General features: G+C 42.4%; 2 protein-coding genes across 6 annotated transcripts in view; one reads left to right on the top strand and one right to left on the bottom strand.

Moving 5' to 3' along the window:
- Positions 1 to 1,982: 1,982 nt before the first annotated feature.
- On the bottom strand, positions 1,983 to 18,697 carry COQ7 (coenzyme Q7, hydroxylase). The gene is made up of 6 exons (XM_073647639.1): positions 18,519 to 18,697; positions 17,037 to 17,233; positions 16,724 to 16,838; positions 6,624 to 6,763; positions 4,828 to 4,896; positions 1,983 to 2,417 (listed from the first exon to the last, which is right to left on the bottom strand). The coding sequence occupies exons 1-6, from the start codon at positions 18,580 to 18,582 to the stop codon at positions 2,340 to 2,342; spliced, it is 663 nt and encodes a 220-aa protein (XP_073503740.1). The 5' UTR covers positions 18,583 to 18,697; the 3' UTR covers positions 1,983 to 2,339.
- Positions 18,698 to 18,767: 70 nt separating this feature from the next.
- LOC141162016 (uncharacterized) overlaps positions 18,768 to 23,828 on the top strand; it is an 80,911-nt gene continuing 75,850 nt past the window's right edge. For 3 of the 5 annotated variants that reach the window (XM_073647636.1, XM_073647635.1, XM_073647634.1), the window contains exons 1-2: positions 18,768 to 18,907; positions 22,713 to 22,803. Coding sequence is in view for 2 of the 5 variants with exons in the window: in XM_073647635.1 (XP_073503736.1) it covers positions 18,780 to 18,907; positions 22,713 to 22,803 (219 nt within the window). In the remaining 3 variants the exon portion in view is untranslated. Of the gene's footprint in view, positions 18,908 to 22,712; positions 22,804 to 22,909; positions 23,200 to 23,828 lie in introns of all 5 variants that reach the window. The other 2 variants (XM_073647637.1, XM_073647638.1) reach the window with 2 other exon arrangements.

The raw sequence follows: 23,828 nt of genomic DNA, 5'->3' as shown, positions 1-23,828 counted from the left end.
TATTTCCATCCATCCTTATGATAAGATATTTCCGCCGGGCAGAGAACATTCCAGGAAGTCACTTACATGTCTGTCTATACTAACTCTCCTGATGTGGACATCCTGGGGACATAAATCATATATGGCTTCCCTGAATGGAGCATCACACATCCCCTCCACCGAGCACGCTGTATGAGCCAGACTGCTTTTAGTCTTTTCCCATATAATAAATGCCATTTGGTTGGAATAGCTTTTCATGATTTTTCTTGCTTTGGCAATGCTCGGCCTCTCACTCCTGCCCAGTGCAGGTCATCCTGGGAGTCAGTGGATTGAGCCAATACTGAAGAATTGTCTACATGTCCTTATTAGACACACTGGACCACATGCTGCCGACCTGCTGATTTACTGTCTTACGCGTATGGTGGCCTACCGACTCTCTCCTGTCAGTAGATGTCGGAGGAAAGAAGGGTCGGACATGTTTTGTTCTAAAAAGCTTCCAGCAGAGGTTTACACCCCTCTACCATTCAGGACACACACGTATGGGGAGCCCTTATCAATCGGCACTCAGAATGCCGATACTTAATCAGCGACATTCTCACTTTAAAATATATATAAACGATACACACTCATATATACTCATGTTACCTACGTGAGATGTTTGTGCACTGAATCATAACATTTTATTGGTCGTCACATTCTTTGCCCCTTCCAGGTAATGTGATTATATCATTGTTTTTCTAGGTCTCATCCTATGTAGTGAGCGTAAAAGTTACAGTCCTAGAATGTGACATTAAGGACGACTGAGACCTAAGTTAAAGGGAACATCTCACTCAATCCACGTTGCCCGAACTATGGGCGGCATGAATCAGAGCCTGTCTGTGTAAGGGGGTGGACTTCACTGTTTCATCCAAGTAACCTGTTCACACCTGCACCATAGCAGCCAAATACGTTTTACTATGAAACACTATGGCATTTAAAAAAATAATAATAATTTGAAGAGCCAAGGGAGCATAGGGAGAGGCAAAACTAGTCCGGCACCGCTCTGCGCGGTCTTCTTCTAGACAGGTGATTGACAGATCTCTTCCACGTGTGTTCATAGCCAGAGACCTGTCAATCACCTCGATTGGCTTGGAGAAAAGATAACAAGAGGAGGCACCGGACTAGTCTCATTTATTCCTATAGTCCCTGGCCGGCTCTTCAAACTATATATTCTCTGAAACGCAGGGAAAAAATATACCTGGCAGCAATTGGGCATCCAAGCTCTGATCCACGCTGCCCATAGTTTCGGCAGCATGAATTGAGTGATAGGTTCCCTTTAAAGTGACAGAAATACAAACCTGTCCGCTGTGTTATTTTCATTCCGTGCAAATAATTCCAGATCATTAAAAGGCTTTGCCAAGGGGCGTCCCATATGGTCACCATTAAAGTCTTTCATCATAAAATGACTGTTCAAACCAAGCACAAGTACTCTGTGGACTCTTGGCATGGCCGAGCAGTTCAGTACTTGTTCCCACCTACTGATTTTCCAACCCTCTCTGCCTCCTGTAAAGCCAGAGCTGCCAATCAAGGAAGAGGAGAGCAAAGATGGAAAGCTAGAAGGCGGGAAGAAACACTGAATTGCTCATTTACGGCAAAGTTGCTTAGTTTGAACCAGGGGCGTCACGTAAATGCTGCAACCTTCACATTTTGTCGGAGCAAAAGACACACTATTCAGGAGGCAAATATCACATTTTTTATTTTTTTCACCTCACTGGGCCCATTAATAAGACAAGCCCTATAAAGCTTTCATACATGTCATGCTGTGGAAAGCTGCACCGGCCCCCATGCACTGCGCTGGCACCCATTATTGGTTGCACCATAGCATCTGGTGTCCTGCTTTACAATTCACCCATATGCAGGTTCTGTCTGTGCGTTCGTGGGTTTCCTCTAACACTACAAAGACATGGATGAGTGCTGTGAAATATGTCGGTGTTATATAAGCAATGACTAATAAAACCAATAACTTAAATAAGGACATTTTATTGGCACCATAGAGATTAAACACGCTCATATTAAAACACGTTGTGCCTCTGCGTTCTCTAATAAATTGAGAAGCTCCAGTATATCCAGATTAATCCGCCAGAAATGACTGCCTCCATTACATAGAAGTCAAGATCCTCCGGAATAAGACGTGTTTTCTGGATCAATCACTAATATCCAGAAATCCACACTGCCACCTAGTGGCCATTTATAAAACACTCCAAATTCTCCAGCGTTTCATTTCAAGAAAGCAGTATAAAACGGTTCTCACTTTGTAAGACAGTAAAAATTCTTCTTACATTATTAGCTACGTGTTTAAGAAAAAAAAAAATCTCCTTTTCTTATATGCGTTCTGATAAATACACCGCGGCTCGACAGCCCATCTGTATGGCGTTCTTCAGCAGGAAATAAGCGGGAGCCTGTGAACAAGATAGCCAAGTGTTACTACTTCAGATTAATACTCAATGGGACTTTGTCATAGAAAATAATCAGAATTTTTCTCCTTCCCCAAACCTCTCTTCCCCCTCCCCTATACCATTTATCAAAGGAAGAGGAGCTAGCAATCTAGACAGCTGCCTTTATGCAAATGACAGGGGCCAAAGGAAGCCCCAAACTCAATTATCTATGCAAATTATCATACCAAACAGAGAGACATGGGTGATGAATAGGCACCTGGGTAAAGAGGAAACGGCTAGTTTAAGATTCAAAAGAATTCTATCACACTCTGTACAATAGCAGGGTCATCCTCATTTGCAAACTCCTTTTGCTCACCAGTCTCATAGGCACCGACACAAAATATGGACTGTAGGAAGTTCTATAATTCCGATAATGATGGGACCCACAGTTTTAGCAGAGGGGCTAGCTAAGGAACAATATGCACATTTTTCCGGATCTGTGAGCTCTTCCGGTTAGCTATAACGCAAAAGTACAAAAATAACGGACAGCAGCCATGTTATGTCTGGTCTTAATAGAAAGGTAAATTCACAATAAAAAATATGGCATCACTTGCTAACTTCTGTAAGTAACCAGCAAAAAGTTATATCAGAAGTTAGAGGTTTAATAAAACCATGAGGGGCAGAGACGAGCCCACGTGAGGTCATCACAGGGGAGTGTGTGGGCAGAGTCCGCCTTTCGCCATAAAAGATCCAGCTGAAGATCGGTCTGCACTCATGCCGGGAGATACATATTTTTTAAGCACGGGTCCCATTCGATAACGGTCCATTGGAGCGCGTCCCCTCCAGCTAAACAATCATCTCTGCGATCAGTCTAGTAAGTTTCTTCCGTTAATCCCTTATTTTGTGCAACTGTATATTCTGTATTGTCCCCCTTTGTAAAATCTTCGTATATTTTTCATAAACACTGCCTCCCTTTTTGGATTAAATATAAAATGTAATAGTTCTGTTTTGTAATCGTTCCTCCCCCGAAGCCACATACACTACCAGAAAGCAGGCGTCTGATCAGGCCTGTATTGTATTTGAATATTTAAAACTGATTGGTGGTGGCAGCGAATAATCTTAATTGTGGTATCGTGAAGCTGGCAGTGATCGTACGGGGGGGCATATACACATATTCCATGCGTTGGAATTCGGAGGTGTGTACGCCATATGCTCACTGATCGCTTGCTGATAGCTAAGTAGTGAGTAATCAGGATCGTGCGGGTGCAGAAATCCCTGACAAATTGGTGGCAGCGGCAGGATATTGTATGATCCTGCCCGTGTCTCCCTGACAGACTTTAAAAGCTCTGATAGTCCTTGACTCGTCCCTAAAAGCAGTTTATTACGTCCATGTTTCTGGCTACCAATGTGGCAGCACTTACAAACCTCACATGGGTGGTCCACGGCTTTTCAAATATTTTACAATTTTTTTAACCCCTTCCCAAACAGGAAATTTTCTGTTTTTGCACTTTTTTTTTTCCCTTTCATTCTCCGGAGCCACAAGTTTTTTATTTTTTCGTTGACATCAAGGGCTTGTTTTTCACGGAACAAATTGTAATTTTGAATGACACCATTCATTTGATATGAAAAAAAAAAAAACATAAAAATTGTTCTGGAGTTTTGTTATTACAGTATGGCAAAAATGACCGGGCTGCATGATTCTCCAGGTCAGTTTTATTACGACGACATCGTCGATGTATAATATATTGAAAGGGTTAACCAATTTTATATTTTGATGGACTGTATTTTTATAGACGCAGCAATAACACATTTTATTTTTATTGGTGGAAAAGGGGGTGATTCAAATTTCTTTTTTTTTTTTTTTTTTTATATATATATTTTTAAGTTAACAGCTCCACTTGCTGTTGTTAAGAATACAGGCTCTGCTCCTGAGCCTGCATCAAAGACAGGGATCCGACATATGATGTAATACTATGTCATATGTTGGGAAGGAGTTAAAGCATTGATTATGGGAGCCACACCCCTGTTTATTCAACGTACAAAAAACTACAGCAAAACCAAAGAAATGAGCCGGAGCATAAGTTGGTATACATGCAATGTAAAACAGCACATTCACACTGTCCATTTCCCAGACAAAACCCAAGTCTGTAGTCTGATCCTGCAGTCAAATAGCTCTATGTGTGTCCCCAACTTCTTGCTAAGCTACCAGATAGCCAAAAAAATAGTAGACAGATGAAGGAAAGTGTGACTTTTAGACTACAGAGGATTTGTTTGTCTGTAACCACGAAAACACATGGGTCTGTTTAGAAACTTTGGATATGAAAGGGGATTTTTACTGATTATTATTTGGGTAGCTTCTTCATGCACAATTAGATGCAAAAAAAAAGAGTAATATTTCAAGAAAATGTTTTAGCTCCTGTTTCAGTTCTTTTACCTGCTCGGCATCATGTTCCAGTCCTGTATCGTGGTGCTCCATCTCATCATCCCGAAACTGCTTTATGGTCTGCAGAGAAAAGGACTACAAGTTACATAAGGACGAATATTATATTCAGTAAGAAAAATAAGTATTTGATACCCTGCAGATTTTGCAAGTTTTCCCACCTACAAAGAATGTAGAGATCTGTAATTTTTATTGTATTTACACTTCAATTGTGAAAGACAGAATCTAAAAATAATAACCAGAAAAATCACATTTTATGATTTTTACATAATTAATTTGCATTTTATTGCATGAAATGAGTATTTGATCACCTACCAACCAGCAAGAATTCTGGCTCTCACAGACCTGTTAGTTTTTCTTTAAGAAGCCCTCCTACTCTACACTCATTACCTGTATTGATTGCACCTGTTAGAACTAGTAACCTGTATAAAAGACACCTGTCCACACAATCAATCACACTCCAACCTCTCCACCATGGCCAAGACCAAAGAGCTGTCTAAGAACACCAGGAGTAAAATTGTAGACCTGCACAAGGCTGGGATGGGCTACAGGACAATAGGCAAGCAGCTGGGTGAGAAGGCAACAACTGTTGGCACAATTATTAGAAAATGGAAGAAACACAAGATGACTGTCAATCTTCCTCGGTCCAGGGCTCCATGCAAGATTTCACCTCGTGGGGTAAGGATAATTCTGAGAAAGGTCAGGAATCAGCCTAGAACTACACAGGAGGACCCGGTCAATGACCTGAAGAGAGCTGGAACCACAGTGTCAAATACTACCATTAGTAACACACTACACCGTCATGGATTAAAATCCTGTAGGGCATGCAAGTTCCCCCTGCTCACACCAGCACATATCCAGGTCCATTTGAAGTTCGCCAATGACCATCTGGATGATCGAGAGGAGGCATGGGAGAAGGTCATGTGGTCAGATGAGACCAAAATAGAACTTTTTGGTATCAACTCCACCGGCGTGTTTGGAGGAAGAAGAAGGATGAGTACAATCCCAAGAACACTGTCCAAATCATGAAGAATGGTGGGGAAACATCATACTTTGGGGGTGCTTTTCTGCAAAAGGGACAGAACAACTGCACCATATTGAAGGGAGGATGCATGGGGTCATGTATCGCGAGATTTTGGCCAACAACCTCCTTCCCTCAGTAAGAGCACTGAAGATGGGTCGTGGCTGGGTCTTCCAGCAAGATAATGACCCAAAACATCCAGCCAAGGCAACTAAGAAGTGTCTCTGTAATGAGCATTTCAAGGTCCTGGAGTGGTCTAGCCAGTCTCCAGTCCTGAACCCAAAGGAAAATCTTTGGAGAGAGCTGAAACTCAATGTTGCTCAGCGACAGCCCGAAACCTGAAAGATCTGGAGAAGATCTGTATGGAGGAGTGGGCCAAAATCCCTGCTGCAGTGTGTGCAAACCTGGTCCAGAACTACAGGAAACGTCTGACCTCTGTAATTGCAAACAAAGGTTTCTGTACCAGATACTAAGTTCTGTTTTCCTACTGTATCTAAAATATAAAATGCTAATTAATTATGTAAAAATCATACAATGTGATTCTCTGGTTTTTATTTTTAGATTCTGTCTCTCACAGGTGAAGTGTACCTATGATAAAAATTACAGATCTCTCCATTCTTTGTAGGTGGGAAAACTTGCAAAATTGTCAGTGTACCAAATACTTATTTTCCCCACTGTATTATGCTTTATCCTGAAGTAGATAACAATAGAAAACATGTTATAATGTAGGGTTTGTCATGGAATCCTGGCCGGACATCTGTATGAATACCTGCAGTAACTCCTTGTGTTTTTCAGGATACCTCTCCATAAGTGTTCGGATCTGGTTATTATAATGATTGGATATGGTCTCTTCTACAGCCACAGTGCAGGCCATTGCACCTTTTCTTCCCAGTAGGGCCGTCCCAAACCCTGAGGAAAAACACTAAATTACTTACCAGTAATGTGATTTTCCTGAGCCCATGACAGCACCACAACGAGAGAGAAGATCTGACCTTCCAGGACAGGAAACCTACAGAATAAAAAAGAGCGGTGCCTCTCTACCACCTCAGTTTTTTACAGAGTATGAGAGGACACTACTTAATAGTTATATATCCCATGATTTTTCCTTCTACACACCGCGTGAATGAAACACGACGAAGGAAATGAAGTGATCAACTTCTACCAGTGATGGGAGGGAATATAAGGGTGCTATCATGGGCTCAGGAAAATCACATTACCGGTAAGTAATTTAGTGTTTTCCTATCACCCATGACAGCACCACAAAGAGAGGTAAAGACTGAATCGCAACCTTACATAATGCTTGATGGGGACATCCGCTTTCTTATTGTTCTGCTATGGATTCCCCGGATTAGCGCAGAAAGTAGGGTGCACAATTTCCTGACTTCTATGGAAATTGGAAGCCATCTTCGGGAGATGGGTCGGTTCCGGAGCTAGCCTATCTTTTTACGTAAGATAAAGCTACTCTGTTGTATGACCAGACCTTTACATTGTGACAATGCATAGATGAACGGAGCTTTCTTATATACTGCCTAAAGCTTCTTTAGGTTAGAGGAACCGGATCTTTAGAGGCAGCCCCCGGGTGTGTACCCGTGACCATGCTACTACTGGAATGTAGGAGATTAGAGTTATTAACAGCAATATTGCATTGTTCAGACTGCTTATTAATTTTGACATATAGCAAGACTCCTTATTCTACCTTGGAAGACTACAAATCTTACTCACTGCCCAGTGAGTTCTGCAGCACTCGATGGATCTGTCCATAATCCCGAAATAGTTCAGGTAAACTATTGTCAATGCCTCTTCCTTCGATATGAGAGTTGTCCTAACTATTATAATTTTCCATAAAGCCTTAAGGCTCATTAACATCTGAATGGAAGGACACAAACTGAAAGCCTAAATCCTCATTTTATGCTAAGAACTATTCTCAGGAAATTTGATGCTTCATGTGAATTGGAACCTGATTTTATACCTCCTTAAACGCCTATACTACTATATAGCAAACTGGAATTGCAGATTTACTAGCAGGTCTTAAAGAGTCCATTTCCAATGATCTAACTCTCAGAAATCTGTACAGCCCCTTCAGGTTGTAGCAAACCCAGGTAGGACTGGGTTAAATAATAGCTTTACAGGTCTTTATTAGGGCACCTGGAGAGCTAAGCACTAGAGCAGGCTAGGCATTCACCTTAGTCAGACTGCTGGAGAGCAGAGCAGATGGTATGTGTCTTGGAGCTAATCAGAGACACAGGCCAGACTCCACAAGTATCAGTGGTTGCCATGGATAAATATTATTTTGTTTGGTCAAGCTGGGTTAGCTGAGCTGTATATGAGTAGTCAGGGTCTGTCCTATTTAGTCAGAGCTTGGACAAGACCAGAAATATTAATGTTTAGGACTTCTGTGCAACCTGTAAAAAGCAATAAAACTGCGCTCGATTGGACCAAACCCACAATGGCTGTATGAGCACTACATGATGCCTCCTACCTTTAAGAGTGAAACCCTACAAGGTTTATTATTAACCTGCAAAACTAAGGAAGCGCTCTTATTGTCACCTGCCCCCAATCGGCATTACACCGAGCCAGCTGAGCACCAGCCAGGAATACTGCCACCCTCTGTCTCAAAAATAGAGGCTAGGATATTTTTCCCCCTGAATTCGGTAAGTTGCTGAACTTGGTTTTGTCAGACATAAACTTAGTTGTGTAACCAGTACCTTTACAAAGAGGGACTATGAAGCACAGGGGCGTTGCAAGGCACAGACACCCTATAAAGCACTACAAGGCACAGGGGCACCCTGAAGCACCGAGAGACACTATAAGGCCCCATGAGGTACTAAAAGGCACTATGAATGCACCATAAGGCACTATGATATGCTATGAGTCACTATGATATGTTATGCTATGAGGAGCTATGAAGAGCCATAAGTCGCTATGGAGTGCTATGAGACACTATGCCATGAAGCACTATAAAGCACTATGATGTGCTATGAGACACTATGATGCGTTATGAGGCACTGTGAAGTGCTATGAGGCACTATGATGCGTTATGAGGCACTATAATGTGCTATGAGGCACTATAATGTGCTATGAGGCACTGTGATGTGCTATGAGGCACTGTGATGTGCTATGAGGCATTATGCTATGATGTGCTATGAGGCACTATGATGTGCTATGAAGCGCTATGCTATGACGCACTATGATGTGCCATGAGGCACTATAATGTGCTATAAAGCGCTATGCTATGAAGAATGGTGACCGGTCTGCAAACCATGTCCTATGAGGAACGGTTACAGGATTTGGGAATGTTTAGCTTGCAAAAAAGAAGACTGAGAGGAGACTTCATAGCGGTCTACAAATATCTCAAGGGCTGTCACATTGAAGAAGGATCATCTTTATTCTCATTTGCACAAGGAACGACTAGAAGCAATGGGATGAAACTGAATGGGAGGAGACACAGATTAGATATTAGAAAAAACTTTTTGACAGTTAGGGTGATCAATGAATGGAGCAGGTGGCCACGAGAGGTGGTGAGTTCCCCTTCAATGGACGTCTTCAAACAGAGGCTGGACAGACATCTGTCTGAGATGATTTAGTGAATCCTGCTTTGAGCAGGGGGTTGGACCAGATGATCCAGGAGGTCCCCTCCAACTCTACCATTCTATGATTCTATGAAGCACTATGATGTGCTCTTTGTGAAGCGCAAAGAGGCTTTATAAGGCACTGTGAGGCACTGCGCTCAGATTTTTAATTTAAAAGAGTAATCCATCTGAATGAAGGATAAACCTTTCCTTTGGGTGGTAAATCTCAATTGTCAGACTAGCCCCATCTAAAGGAGCCAACTGATGAGACGCAGCTGGACAGCAGACCTTCACAGAGACCATGTGCTGTATTAACACCATGTGCCGTCCTATGGATGGAGTACACAGACTGGAGGACAACAGTAAAAACCTCTGAGTGTTACTTTAACATTTACTGAGCAGATTGAGGCTCATTTTTGTGGTAAATTCTGAAGCCCAATCATGAGGCTCTGTGCGGCCCAGACATGTGGCTAACTTTAGCCTAGAGGTCTAAGGTCCAGCTTCCGTCCTGAAGCCAAATTTAAAGCACGAGGCCCTTGACCCAGATGGGGTCTTACAGAGCGCACACACACCCATTTTTGAGTTTTGCGCTAACTTCCTTCAGCCTTTCCTAGTAACCATAACAAGGAAAGGGCCCCATAAACAAGGTAAACATTCACGAAGATCACTCACCACCAGCTGTAAGGATTCGGAGGCTGGACCAAGTCACAGGCCTGTTCCTCTCCATCCGGCCATGCCTGAGCAATACTGGGGTTGTCAACCACAGGCAGGGGTGCCTCCAATAGTGCGCCGATCAAAGCTGGAGCTGCTGACCCCAGACAGGGGCGCAGTTCCACAGCAGCTTCTCCATTGATGCATGGAGCTGGAGCTGCCGACCTCAGACAGGGGCGCAGTTCCACAGCTGCTTTCTCAATGACGTGCAGAGCTTGAGGTGCCGACCCCAGACAGGATCCAGTTCCACAGCAGCTTCTCCACTGATGCACGGAGCTGGAGCTGCCGACTCCAGACAGGGGCGCAGTTCCACAGCAGCTTCTCCACTGATGCACGGAGCTGGAGCTGCCGACACCAGACAGGGGCGCAGTTCCACAGCTGCTCTCTCACTGATGCACAGAGCTGGAGCTGCTGACCCCAGACAGGGGCGCAGTTCCACAGCTGCTCTCTCACTGATGCACAGAGCTGGAGCTGCTGACCCCAGACAGGGGTGCAATTCATAGAGTCATAGAAGTCATAGAATGGTAGAGTTGGAAGGGACCTCCTGGGTCATCTGGTCCAACCCCCTGCTCAAAGCAGGATTCACTAAATCATCTCAGACAGATGTCTGTCCAGCCTCTGTTTGAAGACGTCCATTGAAGGGGAACTCACCACCTCTCGTGGCAGCCTGTTCCACTCATTAATCACCCTAACTGTCAAAAAGTTTTTTCTAATATCTAATCTGTGTCTCCTCCCATTTAGTTTCATCCCGTTGCTTCTAGTCTTTCCCTGTGCAAATGAGAATAAAGATGATCCTTCTACAATGTGACAGCCCTTGACATATTTGTAGACAGCTATTAAGTCTCCTCTCAGTCTTCTTTTTTGCAAGCTAAACATTCCCAAATCCTGCAACCGTTCCTCATAGGACATGGTTTGCAGACCAGTCACCATTCTGGTCGCTCTTCTCTGAACTTGCTCCAGTTTGTCTATGTCTTTTTTAAAATGTGGTGCCCAAAACTGTACACAGTATTCCAGATGAGGTCTGACCAAAGAGGAGTAAAGACCGATAATGACTTCACGTGATCTAGACTGTATGCTTCTGTTAATACATCCCAGAATTGTATTTGCCTTTTTTGCTGCTGCATCACACTGTTGACTCATGTTCAGTCTATGATCTATTAGTATACCTAAGTCTTTTTCACATGTACTGTTGCTTAGCTCTATTCCTCCCATTCTGTATATGCTTTTTTCATTTTTATTGCCCAGATGTAGTACTTTGCATTTTTCCCTGTTAAAAACCATTCTGTTGGTTGCTGCCCACTGCTCCAGTTTATTTAGGTCTTTTTGAATCCTCTCTCTCTCTTCTCTAGTATTAGCTATCCCTCCTAGCTTTGTGTCATCAGCAAATTTAATCAGTTTACCCTCAATTCCTTCATCTAAATCATTGATGAAGATGTTGAACAATACAGGTCCCAGGACAGAGCCCTGTGGTATCCCACTTGAGACATTCATCCAGCTGGATGTGAAGCCATTTACAACCACCCTTTGAGTCCGATCACTAAGCCAGTTATGAATCCACCTAACAGTTGCCTGGTCCATTGCATACTTGGTCATTTTTTCAATAAGGATGGTGTGAGATACTTTGTCAAATGCTTTGCTGAAGTCAAGATATACTATATCTACAGCATTTCCCTGATCCACCCAGTCAGTGATTCTGTCATAGAAGGAAATTAAGTTAGTCTGACATGACTTGTTAGTTACAAACCCATGCTGACTCTGGTTAATCACTTCATTCTTATCCAGGTACTTACATACATGATGTTTAATAATTTGTTCAAAGATCTTTCCTGGTATAGAAGTCAGACTCACCGGCCTATAGTTCCCTGGGTCCACCTTCTTCCCCTTTTTGAAGATAGGAACAACATTTGCTCTTCTCCAGTCTTCTGGGACTTCTCCTGTTCTCCAAGAATTTTCAAAGATTATGGAGAGTGGTTCTAAAATTTCTTCTACGATCTCCTTCAGTACTCTGGGGTGTAATTCATCTGGACCTGGAGACTTGAACTCATTTATGTTAGCTAAATATTCCCTCACAATCTTTCTGTTTACAGATAACTTGGATTCTTCTATTCCTTTAAAAGGACAGTGAAAATCAGTTGATATTACATTTTCTTTCTGAGAGAAAACAGATGCAAAATAGGAATTAAAAAGTTCGGCCTTCTCAACATCCTCTCTTACCATTTCTCCATTTTCATCCTGTAAAAATCCTATAGCATCTTTGACTTTTCTTTTACTTTTGACATACCCCCAAAATCCTTTTTTATTGCTTTTGACATCTCTTGCAAGCCTTAATTCATTGTCAGCTTTAGCTAACCTGATACGTGCCCTGCAGGATCTGCAGACTGCATTATAATCTTCTTTAGATATGCCTCCCTCTTTCCATTTAATAAACATTTCTTTCTTTCTTTTTAGCATGTGTTTAAGTTCTGTGTTCATCCATCCTGGTTTCCTTAAATGCTTCCCATTCTTCCTACTTTTCGGGATTGTTAACAATTGTGCTTTGAGAATCTCATTTTTAAAAATTTCCCATCCTTCCTGGACATTTTTGTCCTTAAGGACATCCAGCCATTGGATCCCTCCTATTCTCTTTCTGAGTCTCTTAAAATCTGCCTTTCTAAAATCTAACCTTGAAGTTTGAGTCTTCACATGTCTTCCTCCTCTAGTTATCCAAAATTCTATAATAGCATGATCGCTGCCTCCTAGGGTCCCAGCCACCTTTACCTCCTCAACCATTTCCTCCCTGTTTATAAGGATTAGATCCAAAGTAGCAGATCCCCTTGTTTTCTCCCCTACCTTTTGGAAGATAAAGTTGTCAGCAAGAGAGGATAAGAATTTGCTTGACCTGTTAGTTTTACTTGAGAGAGATTCCCAACAAATGTCTGGATAGTTGAAATCTCCCATGACCACTACGTCATATTTTTTGGAGAACTTGGTCATTTGATACATAAAGAGTTCATCCATATCTTCAGCTTGCCCAGGTGGCCTGTAGTAAATGCCTACAATGGTGTCCTTTCCGTTGTTCTCTCCTTGTATTCTTACCCAAACAGTTTCCACAGAACTCCCAGTCTCTGAAGCTTCAATCTCTGTGCAGATATACGCTTTTCTAACATACAATGCGACACCTCCTCCTCGTTTATCAATTCTGTTTCTTGCAAATAAGTTGTATCCTTTTAGCCTTTTATTCCAATCATGTGTATCGTCCCACCAAGTTTCAGTGATTCCAATGACATCATATTTCTTTTCCTGCATTAGTAGTTCCAATTCTCCTTGTTTGTTGCCCATGCTTTGTGCATTTGTATAAAAACATTTTAGTTTGTGATTGGTTTCTCTTCCTCCCATATTTTTATTTAGATTTTTTTGTCTTTGTTCTTTCTTTCCACTTCCAGTAGCAGAGATCTCAATAGTATTTGTCAGCTGTATGGCTTTTTCTGGCCTTTTGCTTCCCTTCCCACATTGTTCTAGTTTAAAGCTCTCCTGATGAGTGTAGCAAGGCGACTTCCAAATACATGTTTTCCAGTCTTCGTAAGGTGCACCCCATCTCTAGCAAGTAGTCCATCGTATAGGTAATTTATCCCGTGATCCAGAAATCCAAATCCTTGTTGACGGCACCATCGACGTAGCCAGTTGTTCACCTGTAGAATCTTATTCCACCTCATTGTTCCATGGTCATCCACTGGGAGGATGGATGAGAAGACCACCTGCGCTCCCAATTCTTTCACTTTCTTGCCTAAGTCTTCAAAGTCACTGCAGATGGTTTCCAGGTCCTTTCTTGCGGTGTCATTTGTCCCCACATGTATTAGCAGGAATGGGTAGTGATCTGTAGGTCTGAAGAGTCTTGATATCCTGTCAGACACATCTTTAATTTTTGCTCCAGGAAGACAGCACATTTCTCTTGAGGTTATGTCTGGTCTGCAGATAGCGGCCTCTGTTCCTCTTAACAGGGAATCCCCCATGACCACCACTCTTCGTTTTTTCTTCACAACATTCTTCTTTCTCCATCCAGGAGGATTCTGAGGACTTACAAGGTTATTCATTGCTGGCAAAGTCTTATCTTGCTGTATTTCTTCAAGGTTCTCCTGCGTGAGAGCCTGGTACTGGTTCCTGAGCAGTATGGGTGCTGATGCATGGAGCTGGAGCTGACGACCCCAGACAGGGGCGCAGTTCCACAGCTGCTCTCTCACTGACGTGCAGAGCTGGAGCAGCCGACCCCAGGCAGGGGCACTGCTCAGTCATATCCGGATCTTCAACAGGTAAGCCTGTCTAAGGTTCTCCCATTAAGGACCCTCCGGTACGCTCGACATCAGGGCCGCAGGCTGGTACAAAACAGTAGTCGGAAACATGTTAGAAGACATGGGTCTCCGCTACTTATTTTTTTCACCGGCGTGCGTCTTAGGGCGCGATTTCCTGGATAGCGTCCTGCGCCTGCGCAACCGGGATGCGTAGCTGCCAGGCCACCATAAGGTAATGGTGCGGCTGCTGCTCGCGCCCGTCCGACGGAACAGGCCCCCTTGGACCCACCATGGCGCTTCCAGGTCCCTGGCGCCGGCCGCAGCAGACACTGTGCCTTGTTGGAAACCGTCCGGCCCAGGTCTGGGAATAATCTTCTCTTCTTTCTTCTGCCGCCGTTTTAACAAGGCTCCCAGTCAAGGACAGGAAACCAACTGAGGTGGTGGAAAGGCGCCGCCCTTTTATTCTGTAGGTTTCCTGTCCTGGAAGGGCGGATCCCCTCTCTCGTTGTGGTGCTGTCATGGGTGATAGGAAAATGAAAAGAAATGCATTGTATGGGTTAAAGGACTAAACCTGACAAAAAAGCAAAAATCAGCCTCAACCACACAGACCAGTTTGCCATAGAGGGGAAAAAAATTCCTTCCTGCGCCTATTGCTATTCATATGTATTCCCGGATAGGGAGAGACTTGTCACCATGCTGAGCTGGGCACAAGGATGCTGGCAGACACAAACTTATCTTTAGGATACCTATAACAGAACTATAAAACAACCAAAAAGAACTGCTTATCTAATCAAAATGATAGAGCTATACTAGAATAATATCATAATAGAAAGGCAGAAAAGAGGGATAAAAAAGAATGTATATAATAATCAAGTTTATTAATTTGATGTCTCCTTATGAAACGCGCGTCGAGGTGCCTGTGCACCCCCTCGCTTCTCTCCCCAATGTCCATCGGTAATGACTATGTTCCATAGTTATATACTTTGCACCTTATTTGATTGCTGCTATCAAGTGTGTTATTTACCATAATACTCACTGTATTGCAATTGTGACTTATTGCTGTGCATAACTTATATATAACATAAGGTTACTTATTTTTTCATCTAATAACTGTTGTTGCCATTTAGTGTTCTTTATTAAGACACCTATTGCAGTGCATTTATGACATATACCTTGTCTGGGTTACGTATTACACAGTGTCACCTATTTTTGTTTTATTATTTATTCATTACATTTGGATAATAATATATTTGTCATTTTTTGTATGGGTTTTTTTAACAGATATTTGCATCATTTTTGTTATACATCCTTTATGGACAGTTTTTACTGTCTATTCCGATTTTTTGTATATATTATATACTGACCGGGGGAGTACTCTTCTGGGCGACCTATTGTCTCTTTCAGGATAATTTTTGTGGTTTTAGATGATCAATTTTCCATCTTTATCCTGATTGATTTATTGTTTTAGTTTACCTTTTGCCATTTATATGTATACTGGGCAATAAACTTGATTACTATATACTTTTTCATCCCTTTCTATTATGATATTATTCTAGCATAAGCTCTATCATTTTTATTAAAACGTTTCGGTTGTTTATAATTTGATTTTTTCAGTGGTAATATCGTATTTATAGATGGAGAAACTTTGAAGGTTATGATATAATAGAACTATAACTCATCTAAAAAGAGTAAGACATAGTTCAATAGGATCAGGGCACCTGTCACTGCAGTTAGGGCACAATGCACCACGGTCCTACTGACAGTTTCCCAGTGAAGTTCCACTACAGGCCTAATTTAAAGGGAATCTATCAGCAGGTTTTTGCTATGTCATCTGAAAGCTGCATAATGTAAGGGTAGAGACCCTGATTCCAGCGATGTGTCACCAATTAAGCTGTGTGTTGCTGTTTCAATAAAATCTAAGTTTTATCAGCAGAAGATTATCAGTACAGGATTAAGTGTCTCGCGTCTGTCTCCTGGTCCAACCCCGACCCACCACTGTACACAGGAAGCAGCCAATCAGGGGTGTGGGCGGGGCTTTACAGAGCTCAACATTCCGACATCTGCAGCAGAGAAAACAGTGATTGTATCAACATGACAACACGCAGCCCAGTAAGTGACACATCACTGGAATCAGGCTCTCTGCCCCTACAGCATGCTGTTCTCAGATTACAGACCAAAAACCTGCTGACAGATTCCCTTTAAGAAATGGAATTCAATTAGTTGCCTTTCTCTGTACATTCACTAGCCGTATAAAATCCTTTTAGTGAGCATGAGATCCAAGACAAGGCGGTACCTGTGCCTAATAATGTGGCAAAAGAACCCACCTAAAGCAAATCCAGCCACATTCCAGAAGGGCAGCAGGGCTGTGGGCCGCACTCTGTTTGATATCATTAACTCATTAAACTTCTTCAAATGATCCTTCTCCTGATTCCACATGTGCTGCAACAAGAAGGGCACAATTATTAATATACAAGCAGAGCTGGAACTTTTTTTTATTTTTGAGGTTTTCAAAAATGACAAATTTTTCAAGCAGTAAAGTAACAGCACATCCAGAAATATAAGACATTGCGATATATGACATTTGTCATCAACTGCCTATCAATAGCTAATATTAAAAAAAGGAGAGTACTGAGTCACCTGAATGATGGGTCCTACCGACGATCTGCCCAACACGACCATCTGTCCAGCATAAATACGATTTGCTCCATATTCTCCAGCATGGTCCACTCGTATTATTCTATCCAACAAGGCTTTTTCTTCATCTGAGTAAAGCCCTGAGCTGTGATGTCTGACGGCACCGGCACAGACCGTGGCGCAGCACCGTCCCCTTATTCCTGATAATGAGGAGAAAATGCACATTATAGGTATTAGAAAGTGTGTGAAAAGAAAGCAAGGTTATGTACCGTGTTAGACGGCTGTAAAATCACTTTTTTCATTATTTGCATCATAAAAAACAATCATTATCAATTGCACAGTGAGTGATTTGAGTTCCCAAAAGGCCTTCAATAAATGAAATCCTTCCCCAACACCTGATGGAGCTGCGTCATTGCAAAAACATAAAAGTTATGGCTCCTAAAATGCAGAGACCAAAAAAAAATGGTGGGTCATTAACGGCTAAAGGGGTTGCACCAAAGTTTATCTCTTGTAAATAGGACAGATCTGATCCTACTGAAAAGAACAGGAGCGGAGCTGCAGTAGCGAAGGTGAAGAGGAATTCACTTCGGGGAGCGGAGCTGCAGTAGTGGTAGCAGAGATGCACTAACAGGAGCAGAACTACAGTAGTAGGTGTGGAGCTACAGTAGTGGGAGCGGCCACTACACGGTGTAGTGGGTGTGGAGCTGCAATAATGGGAGCAGAGCTGCAGTAGCGAAAGTGAAGAGGAATTTGCTTCGGGGAGCGGAGCTGCAGTAGTGGGAGCAGAGATGCAGTAACAGGAGCAGAACTACAGTAGTAGGTGTGGAGCTGCAGTAGTGGGAGCGACCACTACGTGGTGTAGTGGGTGCGGAGCGGCAATAATGGGAGCGGAGCTGCAGTAGTGGGAGCGGCCACTAAGCGGTTTGGGGGTGTAACAGGAGCGGAGCTGCGGTAACAGGAGCGGAGCTGCGGTAACAGGAGCGGAGCTGCGGTAACAGGAGCGGAGCTGCGGTAACAGGAGCGGAGCTGCGGTAACAGGAGCAGCCACTACGCAGTGTTTGGAGCTGAGCTGTACCCTTCACACAGTGTTTACATCCAGCTGACAATAGCTTATCAGTGCAGGCGCTGGGTGTCAGACCCCACTAAAACTGATGAGCTATGCTAAGTATCATTATCATCAATGTCAGTGAACGACCCCTTTAATATTACAGTGACCACTGCCTGGTGTTGGGGAGCACAGGTTCAGGGTGGGGGCAGGGCCTGATACTTACAGCACCGGTGTGAACACCCCTTGCCCGGCCTCATTTCCCAGAAATCAGAGAAGCACTGCAATACCCAGAAGACCCCGTTACATCTCCCCATAACTCGTCCTTGTATCCATCTGCCCTGCTGACAAACTACAATTGCCATAAAACATCCCGGGACGTTGGGGGTCGTAATGTTAGCAGCAGATGAGAGCAGTGCAGCACACACATGGAGGGTTACCTGGCCTCCCGGAGAGGCTGCAGTACAGCGGCCGCAGCCTCCACAGCCCCGCAGCCTTCTCCATTACACTTGCAGTCCGCGACCTTCTTGCTGCCACAGACCTGTCGCTGTCACATAAAGTTCGCAGCTCCCCGTGACGTCATCAGATCTGCGGCCGCTGCTGGGAAACCGCCGACGCTTGACTCTTATTGTAGAGATAAAAATTATTTGACCATAAATGTCCGCAGTGCAGGCGCCATTTTGTCGAAGACGAATTGCTTCATGGTCCACACCCTGTGTTACTATGGCTGCAGACAACATCTATCTGCAGAAGACTGGAGACAGCGAGCGAGGAGCATGGACTGCACTGTCCCCAGTAGTGTCATCATCCCGGCAGTGGCTGCAAGGCTGTGAGTGGGGCTGTGATAGATAATAGATAGATTACTGGAAAAAAATCAGGCAGCACTCCAGTTCAAGGAAAAATTGTGGACTTTAATCCACTTTAAGTCCACAATTTTTCTTTGAACTGCAGTGCTGCCTGATTTTTTCCATTTATATATTTTACATTTGCAACCGCATTACTCAGGAAGTATCGCACCCAAAATCTGCTCAAGTTTGTGCTGCTATCAGTTTTTTCTATTTAGATAGCTAGATAGATAGATAATAGACAAATATATAGATAATACACTGCTCAAAAAATAAAGGGAACACTCAAATAACACATCCTAGATCTGAATGAATGAAATATTCTCATTGAATACTTTGTTCTGTACAAAGTTGAATGTGCTGACAACAAAATCACACAAAAATCATCAATGGAAATCAAATTTATTAACCAGTGGAGGCCTGGATTTGGAGTCACCCCCAAAATTAAAGTGGAAAAACACACTACAGGCTGATCCAACTTTGATGTAATGTCCTTAAAACAAGTCAAAATGAGGCTCAGTATTGTGTGTGGCCTCCACATGACTATATGACCTCCCTACAATGCCTGGGCATGCTCCTGACAAGGTTGCGGATGGTCTCCTGTGGGATCTCCTCCTAGACCTGGACTAAAGCATCCGCCATCTCCTGGAGAGTCTATGGTGCAACGTGACGCTGTTGGATGGAGCGAGACATGATGTCCCAGATGTGCTCAATCGGATTCAGGTCTGGGGAATGGGCGAGCCAGTCCAAAGCTTCAATGCCTTCATCTTGCAGGAACTGCTGACACACTCCAGCCACATGAGATCTGGCATTGTCCTGCATTAGGAGGAACCCAGGGCTAACCGCACCAGCATATGGTCTCACAAGGGGTCAGAGGATCTCATCTCGGTACCTAATGGCAGTCAGGCTACCTCTGGCGAGCACATGGAGGGCTGTGCGACCCTCCAAAGAAATGCCACCCCACACCATTACTGACCCACTGCCAAACCGGTCATGGTGAAGGATGTTGCAGGCAGTAGATCGCTCTCCATGGCGTCTCCAGACTCTGTCACATGTGCTCAGTGTGAACCTGCTTTCATCTGTGAAGAGCACAGGGCGCCAGTGGCTACTTTGTCAATCCTGGTGTTCTGTGGCAAATGCCAAGCTTCCTGCACGGTGTTGGGCTGTGAGCACAACCCCCATCTGTGGACGTCGGGCCCTCATACCACCCTCATGGAGTCAGTTTCTAACCATTTGTGCAGACACATGCACATTTGTGGCCTGCTGGAGGTCATTTTGCAGGGCTCTGGCAGTGCTCCTCCTGTTCCTCCTTGCACAAAGGAGGAGGTAGCGGTCCTGCTGCTGGGTTGTTGCTCTCCTACGGCCCCCTCCACGTCTCCTGGTGTACTGGCCTGTCTCCTGGTAGCGCCTCCAGCCTCTGGACACTATGCTGACAGACTCAGCAAACCTTCTTGCCACAGCTCGCATTGATGTGCATCCTGGATGAGCTGCACTACCTGAGCAACTTCTGTGGGTTGTAGAGTCCGTCTCATGCTACCACGAGTGTGAAAGCACAACCAACATTCAAAAGTGACCAAAACATCAGCCAGAAAGCATTGGTACTGACATGTGTTCTGTGGTCCCCACCTGCAGAACCACTCCTTTATTGATTGTGTCTTGATAATTGCCAATAATTTCCATCTATTGTCTATTCCATTTGCACAACAGCATGTGAAATTGAGTGTCAATCGGTGTTGCTTCCTAAGTGGACAGTTTGATTTCACAGAAGTTTGATTTACTTGGAGTTATATTCTGTTGCTTAAGTGTTCCCTTTATTTTTTTGAGCAGTGTAGATAGATATTAGATAGGTGATAGATAATAGATAGCTAGATGTAGATAATAGATAGATATGTGATAGATAGATATAGATAATAGATAAATGGATAATAGATAGATATGGGATATATATATATAATTGATAGATAAACAGATAGATGGAGATATATATAGATGGATAGATAATAGATAGATAGATACAGTAGATAGATAATAATATAGATAGATAGTTAGATGATAGATAATAGATAGTGAAAGTTTCTACGAACCGAAACGTCGCTATTTGGGCTTAATAAAGTTCACTTTTTTCAGAATATTTTTGTGATTGGAGTGCTCCCTTCTTTTCATATTCTCTAGATAGATAATATATAGATAGATATGAGAGATAGATATACATGAGAGATAGATATACAATAGACAAATAGATAATAGACGGATGATAGATAGATAGATAGATAGATAGATAGATACAGTAGATAGATAGTTAGATAGATAGATAGATAGATAATAGATATATAGATAGATATAGTAGATATATAGATATGTTGCCGTAATGCTTCTTAGTTTGGATTTTACAAGCCAGACCTCATCACGATTCTTCAGTTCACTCCCAGTAGTTCCTCAATACACATTGGCCAAAGGAGGCGACATAAATACTCAGATAAGTGTCAAAACTACAAAGAAGTCTGACCCCAAATAATCAGCTGATATACTGTATATTTATAGATGTGTCCATTGTGGAAGTTACATAGACACACACCATTCCCACTGTATGGTCACCAGTATAGCTAATCTGCTTGCAATGTTTGTCTTTTGTCTCCCAGTCTTGATGAACTGTGCACTGGAGTAAGAGGTGCCAACTTCATTATGAGGTGTGCACAACGTATTCATTTAGGTGCATCTTTCAGCTGCCTTGCTCCACCGGCCAGAAATGTTCCTATAGTCAGAGACTTTATTACAGTCAGGGACTAGAGTACATTTCTGTTATAATTTACACAATTTTTTTGCCATAAATTATGATGAATTTCTTGGGTACGTTCAGCCACAGCCCTCTCAGCTAAGTTTTGCCCACTTTTCAAAAAGTAAGTGCAGCTGACCAGCACTGGTATAAAAGTACCAAAAGTTGTAAAATAACAAAAAAAGTTGTACAAAAATTTTGTAACATTTCAAGCAGTTTTATGCCAGTAAAACTGAGTTTTTAAAAACAAAGGCAGCAGATGGTGAGAATTGAGAACTTTATCACAGATAGTAGATTAGAGAGAACTATACACAACTCAAAGTCAGTGAGATACAAAATTATACATATTGGGTCACAACAAGACTAAGAATACAAAGGACACATCAAGGCTCAAAATGAAAATAAAACAATGTGTAGAAGCAAAACATCTGCAGCATCAAACAATGTAACAACTACTGTGTAAGAGATAGATAGTACCAGACAATAGACAGTTAAAAGTATAGGAAGAGAAATAACAGATAAATAAAAAGATAAAGTAGATAAATAGAAGATAAATAACAGATACATAGATAATGACAGATGGGAGATAGATAACAGAGAGATGAATAGAAGAGAGATAATAGATAGACAGATAGATAGATAGATAGATAGATAGATAGATAGATAGATAGATAGATAGATAGATAGATAGATAATAGACAGGGATAGATAATAGATAGATGATCAATAATAGAAAGATAGATAGATAGGATACATAGATAATTGATAAATAGAAGATAGATAATAGCTAGCTAGATAGATATAAGATAGAAAATAGATATAGATAAATGGAAGAGAGATAATATATAGATATGAGATAGATAGATAGATAGATAGATAGATAGATAGATAGATAGATAGATAGGTCCGCTATGTTCTGGAGTGCCGTCTATTTTTGATTTTTAGATAGATAGTAGATGTGCATTGTAGCATTATAAGATTTAACACATTAAAAATGTTAATACATTTAATTGCAGAAAATATTATCTTGATGTAGAAAGAAAAGAAGCCGGCTTTGATTTATCTGTGAATGAAAAGGACTCAAATGAAAAACATCGATTGTATCAGGTAAGTAGAGCGATACTGTAATAATGGGAAATCTCAATACCCTACATTACACAGTGTCATGTTGGCATTTTTTCATTTATTTTTTAACTCTTTCTTTCATTTTGAGGTACATGTGCTCCATTGTGTCCACACAATTTCCAGCAGCAGGGTGGCTGTGATTGAAAGCCCACCTGTACAAACCCTGGAAGACCCTACTGTACTGATTCCCAACCAGTGTTTCCTGAATGTACATTAAGGAGGTTCCTCCTAAGCTTACATAGGACTTGTCACTTTTACTAAGAATGGCAAACTGAATTTTTGGCTGCCCAAGGAAGAGGTCTTAGTCAGAATATAAAATGATACAATGCTTCACCCGCCCCTGCAGTAAGTCACTTGGAGTAGGGGTTCGCCAGAAGTGTAAGATTTTTAATTTGCACCATTATTTTTTATTTACTATTATATTTTATCTATTTATGAACAGTTTAATTCTATTCATGTGGTGAATGAGAATCCAGAAGTGTTTTCATAATAGAACTGCAATTTAAAGATGACCTGTCAGGTCATTGTACCACCCTAACCTGCCACTAATATGTAATGGAAGCCCTGACAATCCTTCTGTTTATGCCCGCTATGTTTCTTCACTTGCAGCAAAAGCGAAAAAAATCAATCTTTAAAATGCTGCGTACTATATACTAACGGTACGCGAAGAGTCAAATGGGCACTGTGCCCAGCTTCATCATGATATGCAAATTGTCTCTTCAGAGAGGAAGAGGACTAGAACTCTAGTGCCACCTATTAGTAGCAATCCTAAAAGTCAATATCTGCCCTTTAACAAGCTTTACAGACACATGTTTCAGGGTGTTAGTCCTCCTCAGTGCAAAGCATGAGATCTGATTGCATTGCATGGCCTATAAGTCTCCTTGCCCTGGCATGTCACTCTCCACAAGGAGAAACGTTACCCCTTAGACCCCAGTCAGAGGCCTCTCACCCAGCCAAATCAGATGTCATGCTTTGCACTGAGGAGTGGTAACACCCTGAAGCAGGAG

The sequence above is a fragment of the Phyllobates terribilis genome, unplaced genomic scaffold, assembly GCF_046119375.1.
Source record: "Phyllobates terribilis strain yellow unplaced genomic scaffold, ASM4611937v1 Scaffold_9__5_contigs__length_417890890, whole genome shotgun sequence".
NCBI classification, from domain to species: domain Eukaryota; kingdom Metazoa; phylum Chordata; class Amphibia; order Anura; family Dendrobatidae; genus Phyllobates; species Phyllobates terribilis.
The sequence above is the reverse complement of the archived record's forward strand: the minus strand, read 5'-3'. Positions and strand labels throughout refer to the sequence as shown.

Coding starts and splice junctions, on each gene's coding strand:
- COQ7 (XM_073647639.1), bottom strand. CDS start 18,582: ATGGAGAAGGCTGCGGGGCTGTGGAGGCTGCGGCCGCTGTACTGCAGC. Junction 17,234..18,518: donor CAGCCTCTCCGGGAGGCCAG/GTAACCCTCCAT, acceptor CCTCATTATCAG/GAATAAGGGGACGGTGCTGC. Junction 4,897..6,623: donor AACACAAGGAGTTACTGCAG/GTATTCATACAG, acceptor TTTTCTCTGCAG/ACCATAAAGCAGTTTCGGGA.